The sequence below is a fragment of the Leptidea sinapis genome, chromosome 15 (assembly GCF_905404315.1).
Source record: "Leptidea sinapis chromosome 15, ilLepSina1.1, whole genome shotgun sequence".
Lineage (NCBI taxonomy): Eukaryota > Metazoa > Arthropoda > Insecta > Lepidoptera > Pieridae > Leptidea > Leptidea sinapis.
In genome coordinates, this window is record NC_066279.1 from 3,635,460 (window position 1) to 3,658,872 (window position 23,413).

Sequence of the window (23,413 nt, forward strand, 5' to 3'; positions counted from 1 at the left end):
AAGCTCTAATCTCAGTTTTTTTAACTGATCCCTTTGATAGGGTGTCATGTCTGATTTAACAGAGGTTGATGAAGGCAGTTTATTTTTATTCTTCAAGATTTTAACAGCATTGTGTTTGTTGCGGAGTATGACTTTGATTGGCCTGGGTTTGTTAGCAGTGGGCTTCCCAAGACGAATGGTTGTTATGAGCTCCGAGGATTGGAGCGGGACTTGAGCGAGTGCTTCCAAAACTCCAGATTTGTCATGATTTTTAGCTTCCTCATTACCACCTGAGCTCGCTTCCTCGATACCAAACATTATCACATTGCAGCTTCGGTTCTCACGCTCAACCATTTCCTGAATGATTGCATCAATATTTAAAGAAGACGACTGATTTTCTTTTAATTCCATCACTTGCTCCTTTAACTCCGATACAAGTTTACGCAGAGCAGGCACTTGTTTTAGGCCCTCTTGGCAATCCGCACACAAATACGAAAGTTTGGGGTTTTGTAAACAAAACACCCGCAGCTCTGTCGCAGACAACTCACTGCATTTGCCGCATATTTCGCGAGTGCAACCTTTACACTGGATTTTAGGGTTTTTCTCATCATATTTTTTAATTTGAACATTGCATTTATAACAAGATGCCATTTTTTAATGATTTTTCGAGAAAAATATGAGGGTATATGAAAATTTTTTTGTTTCACTATGTGTTTGCTAGTTTAATCAAAGTTTTTCACTTTAAATACTATACACTTTAACAATATAACATTTCCCAAGATTCACAACACTTTATACTACAAATAGATCACAAAGTCTGCAATTTAGTTCAAGTTAGACACTAAAAAATAATTAAATAAAACTCTAAGCACAAGTTCCACTGTTGACAGTTGTATTTACATACTCATGAATCTCTACTTTAGAAAATTTTAAGGAAAATATTACAATATATGGACATGGTGTTGGAATTATAATTTTATATATCGCACGCTGAGAACGAAAATGACCTATATAAAAATTTGTGTCTTTTGTGAATAGAAGAATATGTGTCTCACAAATTCATGTTCTAATCATTCTACTATAGTTTTTGAATATGAAAATGAAAGTTATTAATTTGTTGTCAATATTATTTTACTTTATAGCGTTAACCATTTTTTTTTGTAAGAAATAATTATTTACTAGCATTAGACAAAAAACCGTGTGGAGTCGTCGTGGGACACCAGATATGATCGAAGTTCCTTAAAAAATATTAATTGAAAGTTTTATTCGAGTTATAAAAAATAATTATTACTATATATCTTTTGTTGCGCTTTTTATCGATAAAAATAAATAAATCTACTTTACAAAATTATCTAAACACCTTTCATTGTTTTACAATGGTGCTAGATGAAGTTAGTAGGATTTTATTGTACTTATACATGTAACAATCGATATTTGAAAAAAAGACAATGAATATTGTCCACGTTTTCCAAAGCTAACTTTTTGACAAGAGCGAAGCCGCGGTGATCTAGTTACGAATAAGGAAGATATAAGTATCATTGTGTCAGATACGGAATTGACACTCACGAAAACCTTGAAAATTGTACCCATATTGATTTTATTGAAAACGTTACACCCGCCATCTTGGATCTCGAAACAGATCCTATTCTTATTTGACACTCACGAAATCATCAAAAACGATGAGTAAGGATGAGTTTCATAAGACTGTGGTAGAAGTGAAACTCAATACACAATGTTTAGAAACAAAAATTTCAAAATTTCATTGCAATATTTCAAATAAAATATTTCAAAGAAAAATTTAAAAACATGAATTTCATGTCGTGGCAAAAGGAGAAAGATAAATAAAGAATGACGCTTGCGTGTTGCTTGTAGTGTGAATGAAGTACGTGAATTCATGAGTATATACCATACGTTGGCGAGGCGGAGTGGGATTAGAAAGAGAAGAAATGAGAGAACGGAAAGAAAGAGGAAGAAAAAGAAAGGAATTATACACTATTCGCTTGTGTATACGACTTCCTTTATAATATATTTTTCTTACGATTTTTAGTATCACATTTCTATCAGCTAGGTAGGGCAGCAAAATACCTATCTTCTCTACGCCTGCGGGAACTTCATTCCAAAAGCTGGAAGAAAATAGGTCACTTTAGTATTGAAAACATTATAATTCCTACTGATTTTTTTTTTCATAAACGTCTATTTATTTCTTGTAGTACTAAAATATTTATTTAACATTTTTTCAAAATATAAGACAATTTTGTGCTATTTCACATAAAGGAACAATAAAACATGAAAATAAGTTATTTCTAAGACGTACCATGAACCTTTCATGAATATTCCAAACAATATAAATCGTTTCAAAAATTGGTATCAAACCAAACAATTAGTATTTTTCTATCTTACACTAGTTTAGATACAGTCATTCTTAAATAAAAGAAAAAAATAGCAAAACATTCATGCTTGAAACAAAACTGATAAATTATTTTAGCCAAATCAAAACAAGCATATTATAAAACTTCAAACTCTTTCATTTTAATAGTAAAAAATAGGAACTCTGTGCTTACTCCACTCATTGAGATCTTTCTTTTTAATAACCATTTATTTACAAGTACAATATGTATCTATTTAGGTACTAGTTATTTTTTTTTTACTTGTTTGCTTATCTACAAACAATTAAAATACCTGGCGTACATGCTAGATATTACTTCTATTACTAAATCATTGAGATCTTTTTTTCTTATCTTTTAACTAAATTGAGTGTCCACTCACACAACTTTGTAACGTTTGATCCTCATCTCAATGAGAGAATACGTCTCTATCAGAGTCTGATGTTTTATAATAAAATTAAAAACAGCTCTTCTTCGACTAAATTTCTTTGTTTTGATCATTCCATAATACTGGTGCTGTATGCGCCGTTATTGTTCGTATTTAATAGAATATAACGCCATCTGGAGGCTGATGTACAATCCAAGCATTGGCATCACACTATTTGAACCACATTTGTCCTAGCCTTCCAGGCCACCTCACATTACACCGCATCCGATTTGACTCCAGCAACAACAGTTTGATCTATTCGAACCGGATAGGAACAGCGATTTACACATAATTTAGCTTTTATGTTTGCATACGTAACTTTGAGACGATTCGCACTTCGCACCTATTTCAATGCTAAATAGCACAAATTGCTATTTACTTAGGTAATAATTTGAGGTCCAAAACTCCTTTATGTTGAAATATATAATGAAAGTGACTCAAATGCTGTGTTCAACATACTTACGGATTATGAAAGCTCGATGTACTGTAATGATCCCTAAACCAAAAACTAGGAGTTATACTACGAGAAGACCAAGAATGTGAATGGAGGTCGAAGCGAGGGGAAAGAACATGGTGGCCACGTTCTTCGGAAATTGACTAAGTGTATAGAAAAACAGTTACAGCTGAGTGGTACACTAATAATAGTACGAGAGCTAGCAACGTCAGGAAAACAAGCATTTCAGGTAGGCCAGTTTTTAGATAACCTATCCTCTCTCACTCTTCCGGACGTCATGTGGACTATCTGGCTGGCGGTAGTGGTTACGTTCATCAGTGCGCATCCTACCTGCACAGGTATAATATCGATTTTTTAAATCATTTTAAGAAGTTTTTTTTGTTTTTTATTATTTTTATTGAACTTTCCACAACGTAATTCTAATATTGCCAGACATGACAACTGTTCCAGACGCTAATTTCGAATTAAAAAAAAAAAAATTTTGCAAATAATTCAGTACGGCTGAAATTTTTTTGTAATATTATTTAAGTATCTAAAAGCTTAAAATTAATTTGCCATACAATAATTCGGTTGTTAAACCTTCAGACATACCGATTTAAAAGTGGAAAGTGATGTAGTATTTATTTTGCTTGATCTAAAAATAGTTCTCGAATAAATTACAGAGAAAGAATTAAAAATTATTGAATAAATGTGTGGATTAATGTAGTATCAAAATAATTATTTATTGTTGAACAAAATTAAGATAATAATCAATTTCAATATGTAAATAAACAAAAATTATATTTTTTTATTGATAATTGTATCACAAAAAACGGAGACATCTTGATAATCATCATCATCATGTCATTTTCATTGTCATCATCGTCTTTGGGGTTGTCATCGTCTTGTAATTAAGTCAAAAAAGTGTAAAAAAGTCAAGTTATTATGTGTAAAAGAATGAAAAATTTAATAATCTTTCGGTAAAGAAATTTATTAGTATTTTATTTTTAATTTTTACCTTTAATAATAATGTCGAAAACTAATGATGGCAATTGCTCTCCAACAAACCAGACAAAATCATATTAATCGTCATTTATGGTCCAGCCGGAAGCTTGAGGTGATAGAGATGTCGGGTGTTTTAAATGAGCATTTCTACAAAACTTTGTAACGTAACGAACTCGCAGTAAATACTGATACAATTCACTTTTGCGTGGTGGTAGGCTGATGGATCACAGTTACGAAATTTTTTTTCAAAATTATCATCTGATTTTTTAGACCGAAGTGTTTGAAAACAGATTGAACCGAACTTCATTGACGTTCCAAGAATCACGAGCTCCGTAAATATGACAAATTAACTTTTCTAAGATCTTAAATGTCTTATTGAGCAATTCTTTATCATCTGTTATAATATTTTGTATTGTCGCGCGCGCTCGAACGGACAGCAGCTTACCCGATTTGCTCCGTAATTTTAATGTAAATACTGTGATAATAAGTCATATTTGGAAGTTAAATACGATTATAAGTGTGTGTTATTGGTGTATTAACATCTAAAAACCTAGAATACTAGTGAAACATATAGTGTTTAAACTTAAAACTGTAATTTGACCCTAAAATCTTTGGACATTACTGTGCCAAACTGTTGCATTAAACACGTAAGCGACACGTGCATACCTACTTATTTGTGTTATGTGATCGTTAAAACTAACTGAACTAGAGTCTAGACCATTCCCTTATAATAAAGAATAATAATATCTTTTTAAACGATAGTTCTATCCCTATATAATATCCTGTTGAAATAGGTGCGTACTAGAAAATATGATGACCAACAATAATTGCAGCGCTTGCCGCTCGCCTATACTGGATGACTCATTCATGCAATGTTCAAAACAAACATGCATGAAAAAATATGATTTAAAGTGTCTTAAAATTGATATTGATCTATTTTGCGCATTTACAGTGGAGTACAAAAATAGCTGGATGTGTTCTGAATGTGTAGACTCTCCAAATAGACGAATTATATCAGATGGAAGTCAAATATCGTTTTCTACACCGAATTATGTTAATGCGCAGCGCGGGAATCGAGTAAAATTTGCACCGTCCCCCTTTGATCAGTATGACGCGGACGACATCATACGAGGCGAATTAATTAAATTGCGGGAGGATGTAGTTTCTCGTTTAGATAGCCAGGCGAATCTTATAATTCATTTACAAACTCAATTTTATGAGACCAAAAGTTATCTGAACAATATAGTAAAGATAATAAGTTCGCTTGAGAAGAAAGTTTGTCATTGCGTGAGCAAAACCTACGCCGAGATTTTATCTGATAAAGAAACGGGTACATCTTCGTGTTTGATAAGAAGCGATAAAAACATCCTTAACAGTGAACGGAATATCAAAAAGTACAAAACTATGGAGCCAAAACAGATCATTCACAAAAATGATCCGAATAAAGTGTTGTGTACAAAACAAAATGAGGCCATTACAGTTGCGTCATCGGCAGCCTCACAGAACACTGCTGAGAGTGTAGTAGATGTGCAAAATGTAGATGAAAGTAGTAAGGAAGGCAGGAACTCCGTATCATTACAGAGGCGGGCTCAAGTCCGGTTCAGCAACAACACGGATTCATTAGCGATTAAAGGTATGGAGCGGAAGAAATTTTTGCATGTTTGGCGTCTACACCCTCAAACTACACCGGAGGACATAAGAAGTTACATTGAAAACATTTGTGGTTCGGATAATTCTATTAAGGTTGAAAAAATCAAACACAAATCTAAGCGAGATTATGCATCATTTTATATAGGTGTCTCAGAAGAAAATTTTAATAAATTAAATAACCCTGACGTTTGGCCAATCAATATAGAATTTAGCGAATGGATCTGGTTTCGAAGCACAAGCAAAAAAAATTCTGGTAACTAGAAAAATACAAATTTTCTACCAGAATGTAAGAGGCCTTCGAACAAAATTAACAGAATTCCGGAATGGTTTACATCTTATGGGCTATGATTTATACGCTATCACTGAATCGGGTTGTAATGAATCCATTCAAAATGCTGAACTTGTCCCAGTGGGGTATCAAATATTACGCTGCGACAGAACGGACGGTCGCAAGCAGGGCGGCGCCCTCCTAGTGGCTACACAGAGGTTTGAGTTGCGTCGGGTATGCATAACCTCCGTATCTATTGACAATTGTGCATTTGAAATTATTTGTGCCACCGTCTTTTTAAATAACAAATTTTTGTTTTTATGTTGTGTGCTGTATATTCCACCGAATAGCTCGGAAAATGATTATTTAATTTTATTTAAAATACTAGAAGATTTATGTATTAAGTTTAAAAAAATAATTGTAATAGGAGATTTCAATATGTATTCTTGCCGTGAATTTAAGGCTGCCGGGACCCTGAAATTGAAAAAAAAGTTTTCTTCTATGCCTGTGAAGTCTAAACTGGTAGCTCTTACTGTACTTTTCTATTTCTTGCTTAATGGTTTCCAGTTTTATGTCTGCGTACATCAGTTTGTCGTTAACATGCCAAGGAATATTAAGCATGTTTCTGACTGTTTTGCTTTGGAACCTCTCCAGTATTTCTATGCTACTTGTGTTTGCCGATTCCCAGAGCTGAATTCCATATGTCCAAATAGGTTTTAGAATGGCTTTGTAAACAGCCAGAAGGCAAAAGCCTTCATATGTGAGTTTGGATTTTCGACCTAGCAGCCTATATAGATTGCGGACTTTGGTATCTAACTGTTTGCGTTTGGTCCAGATATGTTTCTGCCACGTAAGTCGTCTATCCAGGTGTATCCCTAGATATTTTGCATCATCCGCCTGCGGCACTGGCTCATTGTAGATGAAAACTGGTGGACATGTTTCTCGCCTAAGTGTATAAGTTACATGTATGGATTTATCCTTGTTTGCTTTAATTCGCCATTTATCAAACCATTCCTGAACTAAAGAAAGTCTTTGTAGGTTTTCAGATGCTGTCTGCGGTTTCTCATGTACAGATAGGAGCGCTGTGTCGTAGGCATATGTAGCTGTTGTGGTAACTTCATCAAGGGTTGGTAAGTTTGCTGTGAAAATAAGATAAAGCACTGGTCCCAGAATGCTGCCCTGGGGTACACCTGACTTAATCTCATGCATTGGTGATACGTCGTCATTGTATTTAACCTCAAAGCATCTTTTTCCCAAGTATGATTTGATGATTTGGAAGAAGCAATGAGGAAAATTTCGCTTGATTTTATAAAGAAGGCCATCATGCCAGACTTTGTCAAAAGCTTGATTGATGTCTAGAAATATGGCAGAGTAGTATTGTTTGTTCTCCAAAGTTCTGTTGATTATTTCAACCAGGCGGTGGACTTGCTCGAATCACCTTCTCAAGATGATTTGTCAATCTGGATAATATGATATTTTCGAGTAATTTACCTACTATTGGTAGCAGACTTATAGGCCTATAGGAGGAAAGTTCTTGTGCCGGTTTTTCAGGTTTTAATATCACAATAATTTGAGATATTTTCCATTGACTTGGAAAACACAAAAGTCTTAAGCATGCGTTGAAAATTAAGACCAGAAAGACTTTTGCTTTTTGCGGGAGTTTTTTAAAGGTATATTTAGTTCTAACTTGTTTGATATGATGTTTTGATATTTTCCCCAGCTAGTATATTAGCTGTGTATTTTTGATGGAGCCTCTTGAATAATAACATTACTAAATATTTTCAGTAAGACTGGTGTATGGTCAGATGAGAGGTCTGTTATATGCTCTGTTTTCATGTTATTGAGTGCAAGGTTTCGTTACAAAGAAGTTCATCAAGTCAGGTTGCCTTGCCCTATCAGTAGGCCAGTATGTGGGTTCGCCGGTAGAAAGATAGTCGAGATTCAACTCACCCATTGCATAATAAAGTTGTCTTCCTTTAGGGAAAGGGTTAATCAGACGAGATCCCCATTGTGTATGTTTAGCGTTCCAGTCACCTCCACAGATGAAGCGGTTGCCTAGAGTATTTAAGAATTCTTTATAATCATTCACTGTTATGGTATGCTTTGGAAGACTGTAAACCGCTGCTACTGTGATTTCTGATACTGTGTCGATGATTTTAATGATAGATGCTTGTAAAATACTTAATAAAGACTAAATTTAAAATGATCATATGTGCTAGTTTTACAAATTTGTTAGTAAGTTAGTTAAGTGTGAAGTAGTTGCTTTTGGTCAATCCTTATGACAAATATTGATAAACGGCGTCATATTCAAGTATACAACACCATTATATATTTTAATTATTATCCGTTAAAACACAGAATAAAAGCAATACGGATATCATTTTTGAGGTCTTCGTGAGTGTAAATTAAGAATATGACATCTATTTCGAGACTCAAGATGACTGATGTACTTTTTCAATAAGAACAACATGGGTATAATTTTCGAAGTTGTAGAGAGTGTCGATTCCGAATATGATATCTTTTTTGAGATCCAAGATGGCGGATGTGAATTTTTCAATAAAAACAATATGGGTATCATTTTCGAGGTTTCCGGGAGTGTCAATTACGAATATGACATCTTCATTTTGAGATCCAAGATGGCGGATGTGACATTTTCAATGAGATCAACATGTGCGCGTGTCACTTACAAAAATGACATCCATTTCGAGATCCAAGATGGCCGATGTGACTTTTTAAATAAAATCAATATGGGTATCACTATCAATGCTTTCGGGAGTGTTAATTCCGTATATAACATAATGATACTTATATCTGCCTTATTCGTAACTAGATACGCGCGGCTTCGCTCCTGTCAAAAATTTAGTTTTAGAAAAAGTGGACAATATTAATAGTCTTAAATATCGGTTGTTACATGTATGAGCACAATTAAAATCGTACTAACTTCGCAAAGCGCCGCTTTCATCCAAAAATAAATCATTATAAATAAAATAAAGTTTTACAAATTATTTAAGTTTTCTTTAGTGTTAATTCCGCCAATATTTGTTTTTAAAACAATTCGACACGTGTTTCGCCTCTACACGAGGCATCCTCAGGACGTGTTGTCTCGCCAAAATCTGTCACGAGACTCTTTTTTTTTTATTTAAAAAGGGTGACAAAGTAGCGGCGGTGATCACTTAATACCAGGTGACCCGTACGCTCGTTTGTCCTCCTATTCCATAAAAAAAGATAATTCGTGTAAAAATGTGTCAATATTAAATTATTATTTGAAGAATATTTTTTTTTTCAAGAGGAGGAAAAAACATTTACTTATTGAAGACCCCGAAACGACCCCGGGGCCTATATGTCGGGCTCGGGTGTAAACACCCCCTACTGAAAATTGATTGAATTAGGCGTTACTTTGCGGAAATCCATAATTATACAAATGATTTAAGTTTTCTTTAGTGTTAATTCCGCCAATATTTGTTTTTAAAACAATTCAAGTTTGATGTGTGGGTCTCGTGCCAGATTTTGGCAAGACAACACGTCCTGAGGAGAGGCGAAACACGTGTCGAATTGTTTTAAAAACAAATATTGGCGGAATTAACACTAAAGAAAACTTAAATCATTTGTATAATTATGGATTTCGGCAAAGTAACGCCTAATTCAATAAATTTTCTAATTAAAGTTGTTAAGATAATTTTGTAAAGAAGTTTTTTTGATTTTATCGATAAAAAATCATAATTGAAAATGTATACCCAAATAAATATTTTCCTTATCAGTACCTTGAATAGAACTTGAATTTAATACTTTTATAATATGGAACTTCGTTTCTATATGGTGAAATAATTATTAAAATCATAATTTGATGCTCATTAAGTGTTGTGGATACAAGAGAAGCACAAACTCAAACTCAACCAAAATGTGTTATTTTTATTGACTCAACCTGAACATATACAAACACACATTCATTAATTTAACAATTTAAATGACTGGACCAGATATTTATATTTGATATTTTGTGTTCTATTCACAGAAGCCGTGTCGCTAATAGAAAATATAAGTAGAGAAACTTTTAAAACTGGAGGAATTCAAAAGATTTGGGGAGGTCCTTTATTTTTTATAGGTAATTTTAGAATGTAGCTTATTCCTAATAAGAATATATAATAGATTTTATTTGGTTTATTGGTTTGATATCTTTTTTACCTTAATAATTTTTATACACATCTCACCTTTGATTTTAGCATCTAAAGTTGTAAATTTATATCTTAATTATTTTGTCATCGGTTTTCTTGTAAGTTTAATTTTAATACAAATGATATACTGTTTTCAGCGTTAACGAATCCAGCAGATATTGAATATGTTTCGAAAACTTGCTTGGAGAAAGATCTATTGGTGATGAAGAGTGTAAGAGGTCCTACTGGTGATGGTGGAATATTCGCCCCTGGTATTTGTAACAGTCAATATGAATATATACTTGTATTTTTTTTACTTAAGAGTGCGTATTCGATTATGCAAGCCCGACAGCAATTACTGATCAGCAATGGCGGTGCGCGATTTATGTTCTTAAAATAATTGTATAAATATTAATTTCATATAATTGACTGATAAAAAAACTCGTGTATTTAATAATACCTGTATTAACATTAAGTAAATATTTTAGTTATGTTGTTTTCAAATAATATTAAAAATTGTTAAAGTGAATCAAGTAAAAAATACTTTAAATTATGAAGTTTAAGTTTTATGAATACGCGTTCTTACTTGAACCCTTGTTAAATTAAATGTGTGTTCTCATTTTAGTTTCAACGTGGTCTAGAAAAAGAAAAACAGTTTTACCTGCGTTTGGCCCCAAAATACTCAATAGTTTTATGGATATATTTTCGCGAAGAAGTGCGGAACTTGTTGATAAACTTCAGGAAGTGAGTGGCACCGGTACATTCGATATTTGGCCTATCATCAACAATTTCACATTAGCATCAATAGCTGGTAAGAATAACGCCATTATTTTCATATTCAATCCATTTCAAATATACCGATCTTCCCTTCTGGGTTCGCACGGCAGATGTGAAGTAGTGACAAATCCAAAATTATAATTAATATATGAAACTAAAAACATTAAAAAATTTCAAGAAAATCTATAGATCTGTGGCGTTAAACACGCTTCAATTGCCTTATTAAATATTCTTAGTGGAACTAGTTAAGAAAAACAACATATTACTTATATATTTAAAGTAGGCTTTCTGTTCTTTATATTTCGTAAAAGTTTCATGTCTTTTTTGTTATTATTTAAGTGATGATTTTGTTTTGTTTCCAAATAAATAAATACTTGTTATGATTGGCCTCGTATTAGATTTTTAATGTAAGAGAATAAGCAAGCATACGGGTCACCTGAAATATGTGATCACCGCAGCCAAATCTTGTAACACTATTCGATTCACAAGAGCGTCGCCGACCTAAAGAAGCTTCAAAGAACGTAGGTAACGAACGCAGGCTCCCCATTTTTTATTTTTATTTGACGAACTGTGCTCAAATCATTTTTGCATATTTTAAAAGTTCAATTATTTGAGTATTCACCACTAAAATATCTAAAATGTATATTTTATACTTACAATTGTTTTAATAATAAAAACAAATAAGGGATTTACTAGCCAGTACTATGGTGTACCTAGGACACATCGAGGAATTGGGGGTAAAATATGGTAAATATAACTATTCTTATCTAAAACCGTTTTTTTAACCGAATTCAAAAAGGAGGAGGTAATCAATTCGATCGGTATTTTTCTTTTTTATGTACGTACACCGATTACTCTAATATTTATGATCCGATTAACGTATTTTTTTTAGCTCGATGCAGAATAGATGCCATTTGGTCCCATAAAAATTTTACATAATTTAGAAACAGTTATTTTCATTTTATGAAAATTTTTGATTACCTCGATGATATAATTGTTTTTTGTGTACGGCTTTTTTAAGAGTTGTCATTCAGGTTGATTATATATAATAATTATTAACTGACACTAAAAAGAAAAAAATAAAAATAAAACTACGTTTAAAAAAACCAACTTCAAAAACTGAAAAGTATCAAATAACTTAAAATGTAATTTAATACACCATTACCTTTAATATTAATAAAATACTATTATTTGTATGTGCTACATATTGATAGCTTTGAAGTCGGTGCCAAGCCAAATGTAATAGTAAGTACCTATACTCTCAACGCGTAACTTTGAGCGGGACACACACCAGACAACCTTAATAATTACAGTAAGTAAGCTGTTTATAATATAAAGTTTTATTTTGTTTATGACTTAAAACCGTCTTAAAACCTATCAATAGGTAGCACATATAAATAATAGTATTTTATTAATATTAAAGGTAAAGGTGTATTAAATTAAATTTTTAGTTATTTGATATTTTTCAGTTTTTGAGGTCGGTTTTTTTAAACGTAGCTTTTTTTATTTTTTTCGTTTAAATAACATAGTTAACAAAAAATAGCTCATAGATTCTGAACATAATCAAAATGATATTTGTTTGATGAGATGAGTTTCTTTTCTCTAATGAGATAAAGCTTTTATATTAATTTATTATGAATATTATATTACGTGAATGTGAAAAATTTAAAAATATTCTCCTGACCAAAGTACAACTTCTAAATGTACCTTGGCCACTGACCAAGGTACAATTGATTGACAGTGACCGAGGTACAACAAACAAAACTTTTAAATAATTTAGGGCTACTTATCTCGTAACTTTATGATATTTTAATCCTAGTAAAGAAAATAACTAAAACAAATAAAACGTTTAAATTTATCAAACTTCAAATCATATTATAAATACTTACTTATTTCCCCAAAAAACTTTTTAACGTCGATAACATCAAACACCGGCTTAATGGCGGTAAGTGACTACTTTCAAACTGAATAGTCAGTAGTGAAGTACAGAATACACTGGAGAATAGAATTTAACATCGCGGGTATTTTTGAAATCAGCCTTATGGCCTACGTACACATAGTGTCAAGGTACAACAGGTTCCCATATACATATGAATTTGAAACCCGAAAACCACATTGTTACGTGGAAGACGAAGATCGAACCGGGAGCCCCGTGGTGAGTCATTGGTTCAACCTTCACCAAACAATGCTACTTATATATACTTTGACATACCGACAGGCGAATACCAGGCACACTTGAGTGATCCTGTAAAGAGTCAATTCACCCTTAGGGTATGCATAGGTACTTAATATTATGGTATGTATTGAAAATTCCCAATGTTGTCAGTATAAAAATGTAGATTTTCATAAATTTGCACGATGGCCGTTATGGATTTACAAATTTGGTTTTTGCTGCCCTTAGGAACTTAGGAAACGATATTGTTATTAATATCTTTGAGATCATAATAATGCAACGCAACCATCTTGGATTTAAAAAATTAACACAAATTCGTTTTCTACTACTGCGACCTTAGAAACAAAATGAATTCATTTTGTTGAATGATAATTTCGGTCAGTGGTCATATTCAATTACAAAATGGATAGCAAATTCGTTTTCTTCTACTGCGACTTTGGAAACGAAATGCACATTGTAGCCATGATAATTTGGCTCAGTGGCCATCATCAATATCATTATTTATCCCAAATACATTCTCTACTACACTGAACTTGCAAGCGTAATGCTATGAATGAAAAACTTGGAAACGAGATCCATATTGTTACAATGGTAATTTTGCGCGGCATCTTTATTGGATTTCAAAAATAAATCTAAATATTATGTTCTCTGCTATCCCGAGATACTTGGAAACGATATTCATATTATTGCAATACTTAGGTACTTTTCATATCGAACATATCGATTACAGAAATGATCTCAAATTTGTCGTCCATCTTCCCGGGAACCGATATTCCTAAATGAATCATTAACTTATTTAAAAATGTATCAATATTTTTTATAAAGAAATAGTCAAATAATACACGGAGTGGATATGAAAATTATGCAGCTGTCTGATTCTTTTACATATATATATTTTTTGGTTCTACTATCTCCAATACCGGGGTTTCTGAGCTGGGAATCCAAAGGCGATGTGCTATAACCAGGTCTGCGGTAGAGAAGCTCAATAAGATCTAGAAGGACAGAAGGATCACCAAAACCATCAAGGTCCGACTGCCTTCCAATCTTCCTGTGTTTCCAATCTTCCACTACGGGGCTGAAACCTGGTCCTCTAGATTTCAAGACCGCCGCAAAATTTATGCCTTAGAGATGTGGTGTTGGAAACGACTCCTGAAGATCCCTTGGACGGCTTTCTGAACCAACAATCCACCTTAAAAGAACTGAAGATAAAAGAAAGGCTATCGTCTACTGTGCAACTACGAATTCTGAAGTTCTTTGGTCACATCTCGAGAAATGAAGGACGAGAGGATGCTCACCCACGCGATGGACGAACCTTATCAAAACAGTAACCCAGACACCTGTAGTGGAGTGCTCCCGCAATGCTGCAAACCGTCAAAAGTGGAGGAGCATCGTGAGGGAGGCAATGCGACCCATAACTGGGGAGACCAACGGCGACTAATATTGCGTCATCTTGGCAACCACGACCACTCTGACAAGAATGACCGATTGAGAAGAAGAAGATTATTTTATATAAGAGGGGTCTAACGTGCAAGAGGCTCACGTGATGGGGAGTAGTGATGCAACCACCCATAGACATGCATCGACATCAGGAGTCAAGAGATGCAATGCCGGCCATTAAGGTGAGAGTTTGCTCTATTCTTGAAGGTTCATTAGTCGTTTTGGTTCGGTAACAGCATCCGGTAGTTGATTCCACAAAGTGGCTGTCCGAAGAAAAATTTCTTGCAAAACGCGTAGAATGCTGATGATGACGTCTACAACATGATGAGGGCGGAATTTTGACATAATTTCCTGTTTTGAATTCTTGCTGCTGGTATAACAATGTAATAGAAGATGTAGAAAGAACCCACACTTTTACGCAACGCCAAAGAATCAAGCTGACCTTAAATCCTGATTTGCGTCGATCATTCGAGCCGATCTTCGTTGTTTCGGTTAAATGGAAGAAGCTGGTACTGGGGAGCGCCCACGCAGTGAGAACAGTAATTTCATGAATTTGCACCTTATAGTTACAGTTTGTGATTTGTAGTGAAGTACTGTGTCGCCTTACTGAGTACATCAAGCTTTTTTGAGGCCAGTTTGGCCGTCTTTTCCAAGTGACCACGGAACGGAACGTGGCTAGATATATCGATGCCAAGTATACCGATATGTTGGCATGGCCGGTGTAAGTAGCATACCCAGTGCTGTCATCTGCATAGCCATGAATACTGCTGTATTGCAGCATATCATTGATAATCACTAGTATTTATGGGCTTTAAGCCGGAGCAAGCACTGTCGATAACGACCTTGATGCTCCAATCTGCCATAGAGCTAATCCATCTGCACAATCTCTCGACAAGCTATAGGATAGTTTTGCTATAAGCATTCTGTGGCGCACCTTTGAGTGATGATATACATTTTTGCTTAGAATATTTAATGAGAAATGTTTATAATAAAGAACCTTGAACTAATGAACATAATATCCGCTTTAGCGACAACTAGCAAGTTATAAATTTGCTATTTTTAAAATAAAGTAAATTTACATTATAATCTCATATAAATGAGTGATCAATAATTTTACATTGTTGCTTTATTTAATGTACAATGTCGGTGATTTTCTTAAGATTGTACTTATTGATTTTTTCGAATAATTTTAGTCTAAAGGTGCAATTGCATATGTTCATACTTAATAACGTGATAATTATTCTATTTCAGACACATCATTGGGTATAAGGGATCTAGAAGGAATGAATGATATAGCGGTATCGGACTTTCTTAAATCCGTTGAAGAGGTTTTTAAAGTGGCCTCAAACAGAACAGTTTCCGTATGGCTGTGGCCAGATTGGATCTACAAATTATCCTGGCAATATAGACATTTCACAAAACATAATGACAAAATTATAAATCTTACAAACAATGTTAGCATTTTTATGATTATTTTTATATTTCATTTTTTTGCTTTAAGCTGAGTTGCTTTTACTCAAAACAGATGATTTTTCGATGATATTACTCGTATAATTTCATCGACTATGAAAACTGACCGTTTGTTATCGTCATAATTCACCGTCACTGGTACATTTGTATATTTCATCGTACGACTAAGATACACATTGACGTTTCATCTCGCTGAATCTTCAATTAACAACATTATAACAGAAGTAAGGGAAGTATTTTCGAAGAGCATTGATACAAATAATGTTTATTTTGTGATAAATGCGTAAATTTTAGTATTCTGGGGGTTAAATTGGACAAGGTTCATTTTACACCATTCCACGACCTTCTTAAGAGAGGATTGATGAGCAATAAGGAACAACAAGTTTAACATTTTTATTTTTTCGAACGTTATCATTCTCCATGGTGCATACTCGTAATTGTAAAAGTTAACGTTAACATACCGATGCATTTATTAATTCCTATTTTGAAATGAATGCAGACAAGTCTAGAGAGGTCAAAAATTGTGTATCAATAATTCATCTTTCTATTTTTTCTTAAAGTGAACATTAACTATGTATGTGTGATGTGGGCGTTTGGGTATGTACTTATTTAGTCATGTTCTTTATGCGTTGATTAAAAAACTTAGAAATCTCCACGTCTCAATCTTTGAGGAGCAAAGCTTAACTAATTTCTTAAATAATAAATATATAGAGTAAATTTTTATTGCTTTTAACAACCGTTCCTTCATGTGCATTTTTTTTAACTCTCTCTGTATCAACATATAGTAAGGATTAATTAAAATTCAAAAGAAAAATTTTAACAAAGTTGGATTAATTTAAAAATTGAATTATAGCACATGAATGTTTTTACTCTTTATTGTGTAACAGTTGCATAGATAGTTCTCAACGATATTGATTCCTCGCTATAAAAATACTTTAAAAGTTTCTTAGCTTATAAATTCATTTATATTCATCGTTACGTTGTAATTTCAGATTATACGACAAAAACGCAATGATTTAAAACATGTTGATATAAATGCTTACGAAAATCAGTCTGTGTTTGGTAAGAACTTTTTGAAACTCTTTGAATCAGAAATTCTGAACGATATGCGGTGTCCATTTGGTTTTAATATTTCGAGTTTGCCAGTTTAAGGATCATTTTTAACGTCTAGTTCATAAAAACACAAAATCCATCCATGCACTGCCGACGACAAGTCTAACGACCACGCTTTACAATGTTAAAACGTTCTGATTTTAGTGTGTGCGATATTATTAAACCGAAGTAAAGTTATTTTAAATTATAAACTTTATATGTCTATCTTACCTTTATCACTACAGAATTACATGACAGGGAGAGGAGTAATTTAAATCTTGGAGTAAATTTACATTACATTGCGTATAATAAGAGAGAGTTGGTCGCTCAACTGTTAATCTTCTAGCATATCTCAACCATAAATGGGCGCAAACGGTTGAGTGGAAAGAAGAGGGGTTGGCGGTTAGACATAGCTAAGGCCTTCGATCGTGTAAGGCACAAAGCGCATATAGCGAAACTGCCGTCCAATGGGCTTTCCGAGTGGTTGTACATAAAGTCTACTAGCTTTTCAGCTGAACAAAGCATTAAGGTTGTAATCAACGGTGAAAGTTTCGAATTAAAAACCTGGGAACGCTGGTGTTCCGCAGGGCAGTGTGCTATCCCCTGTACTGTTTTACCTTCTGCATATAACAATAACATACTGCAAATTAGCAGTATTCAATGTTATGCAGACGTAGCTCAGGGTGTGCTTCCTACATCGTCCATGCCAACATCTCTCGGGATAGCGTCAACGAGAACTGAAAGAAAACCAGTACCAAATTCATGACCATTAACCGCATACAACGAAGAGTGGCTCGAATAATCGACGATCCAGCCTCCTTGGATCTGCTTGATTCTTTGGCCAATGCCTAGAGATGTAAGTTCTTTCTGCATCTTACACGAATTTATCAAGAATAATGCTTAGAGTTGTTAAGGTTTGATGCCAGCAGCCGAAATCCACCACTAGACCAAATTCTAAATTTCACTCTCATCACGTCTGGCATTATAAAACCATGTGTTTTGCAATATATTTCTCACCTCATACAGCCTCTTTGTGGAATTAAATACTGGCTGCTGTTTTCAAGAATAGAATTCTAGAAAGTTTTTAATCGTAACGGTTATAATCCTTACATGCCGGCAACGCATCGCTTGACCCCTGGATCTGCGGATATTAATAGGTGGTTGCCTCACCACTCCCTATCACGTAAGTCTTTTGCGCGACCTTTTTATATAAAAAATTGACTTGTTTCGAATGAATATATAGCCTCCGGTTATATAAATATACTAGTTTTTGGCTTCAATAGGAAGACCGAATGAAAAATTAAACCACGTGGACTCCGTGACCCCGTATGATTAAATAATTAAATAAATACATGATTTGAGCCTTTATAAAATTCCAGGGCAAGTCAATAAAGTGGATTCGTTTCTAGATCATCTAATACTATTATCCCAGCGACAGAATGGTTTCACAGACACAGAACTGCGTGAAGAGATTACTACGTTTATACTAGCTGCTACAGATACAACGGCGATTGCAATTTGTAATACGCTTTTTTTGTTAGGAAAATATCCGAAAATTCAGGAAAAAGTACATGAAGAGTAAGTGCATATTAATTTGTTTGGTACTAAAATTTAATAATAATATTAATAAACTACATTCTTTCAATTGAAATAAGATTTATAAACTTATGAATTGGTTATATCTAAAATCGGCGAGTGGCCCATAAAAAATCAGTTGATTAATATAAAGTTAGTGTATTAAATTTAATTGATTTTTTTACTTAATTCTTTAGATTAGTACGTGTGTTTGAGAATCATAATGAAAAATTATATAAAGATGTTTTAAGTGAATTGAAATATTTGGATATGGTTTTAAAAGAGTCTCTTCGTCTATACCCACCTGTACCCATGATTACTCGGAAAGCAACTGAAGAAATTAAATTACGTAAGTATAATAAGCGGTATGATGGTTTTACATTAAAATATTTAGGACACTTTCACCTATTTTTTTAATACACAAGGAGCGATCCAAAAATAGTAAAACTGGCTGGTAAAACTGAAATATTGGTAAGATTAAAAAAGGAAGTACTGAGATGAATTTTTGAAGTAGCTGTTGTTTAAATAAAAGTTACCGACTTCTTATTCAATATTGTTGGACATAGTGTTTAAGATTAACATAAATTGATAGGACAAAGGCTGCCAATTTATATATACCGAAAAAACATTTTTTTTCGAATAATTAAAGTTGCTAGCAAAATTTTGTTTTGCATCCTAAATTCAGTGTATGTTTGCAATTATTAAATCATTTTGTTCTTTGAGAATCAAAACTATGTTAAAGTATTCTGTTCATCAGACTGTTACAATCAAAATAATATTTTCAACAGCATCATCTGGCTATACTATTCCTGTTCAAACTGGTATAATAATTTTAATTTGGGGGACTCATCGTGACCCCAATTACTGGGGGCCTGATGCTGACTGCTTCAAACCGGAGAGATTCGAAGCTGGAGGTAAAACTGGGCTCTTCATTCCATTTAGTACAGGACCCAGAAACTGCATTGGTAAGTATCTAATCCATAATGGCTTTTCCAGGGATTCCTTTTTGTTAATATAATATTTATAAGTTTATTAATATTAATATAGTGCCTCATCAGAGATGATAAACAGCTCTCGTACAACAGTAATAGCACTGAGTAGGGATAGAAACTTTCATATAAAATAAAAGCAAAGTGGATAATCAACCTAAATTTTTCTCTAGTTTCCGCCCTAACTGAAATCGCCCAAACTCATCACGAGTTCGGTCACTCAACACGCGAGAGAACGCTGGAACAATATTCCTATATTTTGCGTTCTAGTTGCTTTGAAGAAGATGTGACATTCTTAGCAAGTTTTATCACTTACTTGAGCAGTAGCTTTGCAGTTAACAACTAAATTATCTTTTTAACGCATGGCGGGTGCGGTAACCAAATAACTCTATAAGCACTTTTTAATTCAATTTCCAAGATGTTCTTGTTCAAATTAGATTCCATTCGTGATATACCTGTTAAAAATGTATTATTGCAGGATGTTGTTTTACTTCAAACATGCAATGAACCTTACAGTATGTATTACTGTCAGTGACGGATTAAGACTACTTGATGCCCTAAGCAATCTATGCCTGTGGGCCCCCCTATTCTTATGTCAACTAGAATCGGTCTTTAAACTTTTACCGCCTAAAAACATAAGTTTTTTGTAAAATAAGATGATGAGATTTTACATACTTTAGAAGTGGAGTGGGTGCGACAACAATAAAAACCAAAGCATAATTTATTTATTTATTGAAATGCGCCTTGCGGCTTTTTCGAGCATTGAATTCATGCAAGATTGTATTAACGTAGTTTTTAATATATCGGACTCTATGCACAATATCGATGAATTATCGAGGCTTACTTATATCATCTTTTCCTTTTTAATGTTTTTATATTTTTAATTTTTTAATTTTGAAAAAGAACGTCCCGCTAAGCATTTTGTAATCATAAGGAGAAAATGTGGAGTGGGGTTATGACTCTAGGTCCGACTCTATGTCAACTTAAAACGCACGAATTTTTAAATTAGACCTAGAAACTTTTTTTGGTGTGGTTTTTGGTGAGACGTGATGCCCTAAGGACGGATTTTTTTGTGCTTCTTCTGGTGCCCGCTCAGACGTGATGCCGTAGGCAATTGCTTAATTTGGTTAAGGGTTAATCTGACACTGATTACTGTATTATAATAATTTGCGTTGCTGGTTGAATGCTAACAGAAATTCTTGTTCCTACAGGTTACCAACATGCAATGTTAACAGCTAAAAGTGCTATTGCTTCAATTCTACGTCAGTTTAAAGTTGTCACTGAAGAAGAAGATGGTCCAATTCCTAAAATTGAATGTCAATATTCTATAATGTTAAAATCTAAACATGGTTATCCTGTGAGATTAGTACGAAGGTAATGCACTATTTGAAAAATATATTATATAAATCTGACTTTTTCTATGGTTCTCTCAAGAATTAAAATGTATTAAGTGTAAGTACTCTAGCAATAAATCAATTATTGAGGCTGAAGTTTTGATATATTATCTCATTTTATTAATATTGTGAAGATCTGAATAAATGTATGGATTTACTTCTAATGTTTTAATTATTTACAATAATCCATCCAACTATTTCATATACTAAAAACTTAAAAAAAAATTATTGTCAAATTTTCTACAATCTTATTAATTTATCTAATTCTAGCTACGATTATTGTTATTTTTGGAGTTGTTGTCAGCCAAGTTAGGTTTGTAACTACATACATAGTTATAGGTGAGATGTGCTTGTGTCGAGGTGAAAGGCGAGGGCGAGCCGCGACAGGAGGACACTGATTCTAAAAATAACAATAATTTTAACTAGAATAAGATTAATTAAATTGTGTGAAAATACGAATTTTTTTATTCTTATGTGCTCATAAGAGTAAAAAATTTATTATATTATATATAAAAATTAGTATTATATCTATTATTTTGGAATATTTTTTTTAATGAAGTCGGTTGTTTTTTTGTTAATTTTTTTTTATTGATTATTGTGCGAAATCAAATTAGTTAATGAACATAATTAGGCAATGCAACAGAGAAGCAAATATAAATTATTTTTAATATTTGTTTTTATTTTAATGCTTAATATGCTTAAAACTTGATACGAAGGTTCCAAAATGTGTTGCTGAAACAATAAATAGTTAATTATGAGGCGAAGGGCAAAGGTCGTGTTAATTTGTGAATTATCTTGCTTTAACCAAATATGTGGTGCGGGAAATATGTGACACATGTCGATTAATATTTAAATTTCTAACTAAATCGAACGGCACTGCGACGATCAGAATGACGAAGCGGACGGACATAGCTCCAAAGAAGATTCAGAAGAGGTCATCATCCTGCATCAGTCATTGGTTGGTGGGGGGAGTCACATCAAGGAGATGTATAACTTAATTTTTGTGAAAAAATAATGAAAATTTGAGCCAAAGTATATCAAGAGACCGTCTTAGACAGTGTTGTAAACAGTGGTGCTACAGGTATATAGATAATCTAAAACGAATTCTCCATATTTCAAAATACAATTTCTTTGTCTTGCACTCGTCAAATGAACATTTTAGTGAAGCCTAAACAAATCCACTGGCATCCCAAATCGTATTATTGTTACAACACACACATAATTATAATGTCATTGCAACATATTATCACAAGAAGATCTTGTCATGATAAGTATTCTACAGCACACTGAAAATTTACTCCCAAAGCTACAGACGATGTTTATTAAGTCTTGAAGATTGCATTACTAAGAATAGAATTTAACGAATAGAAAGAGAAGAATTTCCTATAAACACTCAGTAGATTGAATTTGGTTAGCTAAAATTTATGTTTGTTTAATTAGTTTGTGTTATTAGTATTATTGTTTCGTGTACATATTGTTTCGTGTTCATGCATTAACTCTATTATTATGACATTACATACACATTTCATTAATAATATTTTAATATTATGTTATAAACACGCTTTAGAAAACAATAACATGAATATATCAAGGAATGGCAAAATTTTTAATACATAATATTATATTTTGCAGTCTAAAGACCCAAAAAAGTCCACACTCAAACCCACACACTCACCCATTCACTCACAAACACACACACATACACAGTTTTCAAATTTCTTTTTATAGTGCGATACTTGTAAAATTTGGTTTTTAATCAGTTTTGTTTATTTCTATATTGTTTATCAAATATTATGTATACGCCAAGGAAGCTGCGAGATATTCCCACTACAAGTGTCCTGATACGACTTACTTGGAAGGCTCAATCACGAAAACACGTAAGCAATACTTTGAAATAAACGAAATTTAAATTTATGTAGCGAACTAAATGCAGTCAAATTGTGAAGGTATTAAAGTTCCAATTTGATTTAAAACTATTCTACTTTGCAACATAAAAAAAAACTTATAAAAGAGTTTCATCTGAATTTTATAATGGTGAATCCTTGAGTACTTAATATAATTGAACGCCGCATTTGCTTCCATTTTGAATTCGTAAGGCTTAAATACAAAAAGTTTTCTCAATGAAATCAATCTTTTCATTTTGTTTCTTGAATTCTGGGCAATCGTTTTATCACTACAGAATACTCATATAGGCTACAGAATATAGCAA

The 23,413-nt window shown here is 33.2% G+C and overlaps 1 protein-coding gene across 1 annotated transcript in view; it reads left to right on the forward strand.

The window, feature by feature from the left end:
- Positions 1–15,180: 15,180 nt before the first annotated feature.
- LOC126968172 (cytochrome P450 4C1-like) overlaps positions 15,181–23,413 on the forward strand; it is a 146,292-nt gene continuing 138,059 nt past the window's right edge. The window contains exons 1-2 of the mRNA XM_050813029.1: positions 15,181–15,193; positions 15,936–16,138. Coding sequence (XP_050668986.1) covers positions 15,181–15,193; positions 15,936–16,138 — 216 coding nt within the window. The remainder of the gene's footprint in view (positions 15,194–15,935; positions 16,139–23,413) is intronic.